The 5000-nt window shown below is 39.5% G+C and overlaps 1 protein-coding gene across 1 annotated transcript in view; it reads left to right on the forward strand.

The window, feature by feature from the left end:
• Nucleotides 1-4400: 4400 nt before the first annotated feature.
• Nucleotides 4401-5000, forward strand: part of LOC119596797 (gamma-gliadin-like) — a 999-nt gene continuing 399 nt past the window's right edge. The window contains exons 1-2 of the mRNA XM_037946122.1: nucleotides 4401-4445; nucleotides 4854-5000. The exon at nucleotides 4854-5000 is cut by the window's right edge and continues 399 nt beyond it. Of these exons, the coding sequence (XP_037802050.1) occupies nucleotides 4401-4445; nucleotides 4854-5000 (192 nt within the window). The remainder of the gene's footprint in view (nucleotides 4446-4853) is intronic.

Raw genomic sequence — 5000 nt, forward strand, 5'->3', positions numbered from 1 at the left:
ATAAAGGAAACTCCCTTAAAATGAGGAAATAAACAAAGGATAGAAAAGAAAAGAAAAGAAAAGAAAAGAGAAGAAAAGAAACAAAGAAAACCAAACAAGAAAAAGATAAGAACAAATAAGGAATATCTATTCAAAAAAAAAACAAGAACAGAGAAACGAAAGAGAGAGAGAAAAAAAAAAACGAAAAATAAAATACCAAAACGAAAACAGAAAATCAAAAAGAACGTAAAAAGCAACAACAACAACAACAACAAACAAGAAACAGAAAACGAGAGAAAAGAGTAAAAAGGAAGAGGAAAAAGACCATTAATTTTATCTTATTTTTTTCCCGCGCCCTCTATACGCGCGCCTCGAAAAACAAATGAAATTCTGGATGCGACATCGACTCAAGCGTGGGGGAGGGGGGGGGTTGGGGTATTTTCGATAAGGAGGGGTTGAGGGAGGGGAAGGGGGTATCCTGATAGTGGGTGTTGAGGAGGGATTAAGTAAGGGGGGTTACTTATGTGAGGGGAGGGGTTGGGAGAAGGGGATGGGGGGGACTTTTGATAGGGAAGGGTTAGGGGAGGGGGAGGGGGATGGGGGGACTTTTGATTGGGAAGGGGAGGAAGGAGAAGGGGAGGAAGTAGAGGAAGACGAAGAAGAGGAGAACGTAGGGGAGGAAGGGGAAGCGAGAGGGAAATGATCGGCAATGGGCCACTCGCTTCGTTATATTGTGTCTCGGATGTCTGATAGATAGGGGAGGACGGGGTAGATTTCCCTCCTATTTCTCTTCCTTTTCTGCCTTTTTGGGCGTTTTTTGCTGCTCTTGGTTCAGTGTCCGATTTCTATCTCTCTGCCATGCTCTCTCTGTTTGAATATATATATATATATATATATATATATATATATATATATATATATATATATATATATATATATATATATATATATATATATATACACACATATACACACACACACACACACACACACACACACACACACCACACATATATATATATATATATATATAATATATATATATATATATATATATATATATGTATATATATATATATATATATATATATATATATATATATATATATATATATATATATGCGTACACACACACACACACACTTTTGTGTTTTTTCTTATTGTTCCATCACTATTACTATTGCACTGGAAATATCGCCAAGGTGCAGCCGCACTTTACTCAGCTTGTAATAACGCTTCACAAGGTTGTTATCGTCGGTGATGTCACAGCTGTCGCTCCTGTCACTGACCCACTGAACTGACTTCCTGGCCATGGCCCTCAGGAAATGCAAGGTTCAGGCGAGCGCTGGACGAAACTCGTAACTAACTATGTAAAGTATAACTGAACTGCTTTCTCTCTCCCTCTTTCTCTCTGTATCTTTCTCCTTTTTTTTCTCTTGCTCGCCCTTTCTTTCTTTTTTGTCTTTGTATCTATCTTCCCATTTCTCCTTCTTCTGTTTTTTCCTTTTCCTTTTTCTTCTCCCTCTCTTTCTCCTTCTCCCGCTCCCTCTCCCCCTTCTTTTCCTTTTCCTTCTCCCTCTCCCTCACCTTCTCTTTATTCTCTCTCTCCCTCTCCCTCTCCTTCTCCTCCCTCTCCCTCTCCCTCACCTCCCTCTTCTTCCCCTTCTCCCCCTCCCTCTCCTTATTCTCCTTCTCCCTCTCCCTCTCTTCCCTCTTCTTGCCCTTCTCCCTCTCCCTCTCCCTCTCCTCCTCCTTCCCCTTCTCCCTCTCCCTCTCCCTCTCCTCCCTCATCTTCCCTTTCTCCCTCTCCCTCTCCTTATTCTCCTTCTCCCTTCCCTCTTCCCTTTTCCTACACATCTGCCGTCAGTCACCCCTTCCCTCTTCTCCTCCCTCTCAACCTTCCCCCTTTCTCCCATCCTCATAGACAATAACGATGTCCCGTTGTGTTATATCAACAGCTGATCGCCTGTGATATATCAGGGTTATATATAAGATGCGATGATACGTCCGAGAAGGAAAAATAGCATTGTTATTGTAGTATATTTCATCTACGGGTAGCGATCGAAAATGTTATTATATAGACAAAAAAGAAGAGTGATGGTCTTATATTTGATATGGGAGGGAGGGGGAAGAGGAGGAGGGGTAGGAGGAGGAGGAGGAACGGGAGGGGGAGGAGGAACGGGGGGGGAGGAGGAGGAGGAGGAGAAGAGGAGACAAGGAGGAAGAGAGGAGTAACAGGAGGAGGAGCAGGAGGAGGAGAAGGAGAAGGAGAAGGAGAAGGAGAAGGAGAAGGAGAAGGAGAAGGAGAAGGAGAAAAAGGAGAAGGAGAAGGAAGAGAAGTAGTAAGAAGAAGAAAAAGAAGAAAAAAAGCGAAGAGATTGCGACAGCGGAAAAGGGAATAGATATAATCAGAGAAAATAAAAGGACAGAACGATATCAAGAAAGAAAGAAAAAAGCAGAACAAGACGAAGAGGACAAAGAAACGGAAAGAAACGAGGGGTAAAAAGAAAAACAGAAGGAAACGAAAAAGAAAGAAAGAAAGAAAGAAAAGCAAACAAACAAATAACTCAGAAATAAAGATGATGATCAAAGCATAAAAAGATAAAGAAATTAGATTATTATATGATATATCAGAGGCAATAAAAGTTAATGAAGAAGAAAATCCAGTCGACGTAAGGAAAAAGGCCCCCCCCCCTCCCAACCCCCCATAAAGAGGGCGGGGGGGAGGGAGAAAGAAGGAGAAGAGAGAGAGAGAAAGAGAGAGATGGAAAGAGAGAGAGAAAGAGAGAGATTCAAAGACAGAGAGAAAGAGAGAGATTCAAAGACAGAGAGAGATGAGAGTCAGACAGAAATCTACAGTGAGAGAGAGAGAGAGAGAGAGACGAACAGACAAAGAGAGAGAGAGAGACGAACAGACAAACAAACAGACAAAAAAAGAAAGTCGGACCTTTAGAGAGAAGAAGAAGAAGAAGAAGAAGAAGAAGAAGAAGAAGAAGAAGAAGAAGAAACATTTAATGGCCATTATAAACAACAGAGGACATTTCCAAAATAGCCATGGCCAGTCCTTTTTCCGCCCCCCCCCCCTCCCTTCTCCCCAGCGCTCCCCCCCCCCGCCATTCATGAGTGTTAAGGAATAGGGAAGAGGAGAAAGGGGGGGGGGAGGATGACTAGGAAGAAGAGGAGAAGAAAAGAAGATTAGGAAGAGAAAGAATAAGAAAATGGAGAAGAAGAAGATTAGGAAGAGAAAGAATAAGAAAATGGAGAAGATGATGAGGAAAAAGACAAGGATGAGGAAAAAGAAGAAGAGGATGAGGACGAGGGGGAATAAGAAGAGGAGGAGGAAGAAGAAGGAGGAGAAAGGAGAGGATGAGAAAGATAGAGGGTATACAAGGTGACGAAAAAAAAGATAAGGATGACGATGCCTCTTCCTCTATTTCGTTTTCTCTTTCTCCTCCTTTGCCTCTCTCTCTCTCTCTCTCTCTCTCTCTCTCTGTCTCTCTCTCACTCATTCTCTCTCTCTCTCTCTCTCTCTCTCTCTCTCTCTCTCTCTCTCTCTCTCTCTCTCTCTCTCTCTCTCTCTCTCTTCCACTGTCTCCCACTGTTTACAGCTCCTTCCCGCCCCGTGAGTTGGTTTCAATATCATTTCTATTCATGTATTCCATTTTTTGTTCCCCCTTGTTCTCTTATCTTTGTTCTTTGTTCTTATTATCTTCTGTTCTGTATATTCTTATCGTTATTTCAATTTGTTCTTATTCTCTTTCTATTTATCCATGATATTTATTTTATTTTCGTTCATCTGTGTTCTCGTTCCATTTATATATCATCTTGTTTTTTCTTTTTTTTTTCGTTCGTCTTTATTCTCTTTCTGTTCATATTCTCTTATTTTCATTTTCGTTCGTCCTTATTCTCTTTCTATCTACATTCCTTTATCTTTATTTCCGTTCGTCTTTCTATCTATATTTCCTTATCTTTATTTTCGTCCGTCCTTATTCTCTTTCTGTTTATATTCCCTTATCTTTATTTCCGTCCGTCCTTATTCTCTTTCCATCTATATTTTCCTATCTTTATTCTTTTTCCATTTATACCATATCTTATATTCATTTTCGTTCACCTTTATTTTCTTTCCAATTATCCAGATGCACACAAAAAAGTGACGATGAACAGTTGAACAAATCATTTAAAATCATTATTTTCTGGCTGATTATTGTCACCAACTCGCTAATTATCAAATACTTATCAACACGAATCTGCTAATTATCAAATACTTATCATCACGAATCTGCTAATTATCAAATACTTATCAACACGAATCTGCTAATTATCAAATACTTATCAACACGAATCTGCTAATTATCAAATACTTATCAACACGAATCTGCTAATTATCAAATACTTATCAACACGAATCTGCTAATTATCAAATGATTGACATCAACCTACCTGTCAACCGAGGCATCAGCTGTCAAGTGGGTCTTTGGCTCAGGGAAGATGATGAATGAGGCGAAGATGAAAACGAAAGATGATGATGATGATAACAAATAATAATAATAATGATGATAATGATTATGGTAATGATGATGACAATAATGATTATGATAATTATAATAAAATGATCATACTTATGGTGATAATATTACTATTACTAATAAAAGTGATACAACTACTGCTATTACTGCTGCTAAGAAGAACAATAACAGCAACAACATAACAACAATAACAATAACAATAACAATAACAATAACAATAACAATAGCAATAACAATAACAATAGCAACAACAATGATAATTATAATAGTAATGATAACAACAATAATGATAAAAAATAATAATCCATCTCTCTCTCTCTATCTATCTTATTCTCTCATTCTTTGCAGGTATTCCAGACCCTCGCAGACCCTTCCCTGCCCTCGCAAACCCTTCCAGAACCTTCCAGAACCTTCTCAGACCCTTCCCTGCCCTCTCAAACCCTTCCAGAACCTTCCAGACCCTCGCAGACCCTTCCCTGCCCTCTCAAACCCTTC

This window comes from Penaeus monodon, chromosome 38, assembly GCF_015228065.2.
Source record: "Penaeus monodon isolate SGIC_2016 chromosome 38, NSTDA_Pmon_1, whole genome shotgun sequence".
NCBI lineage: Eukaryota > Metazoa > Arthropoda > Malacostraca > Decapoda > Penaeidae > Penaeus > Penaeus monodon.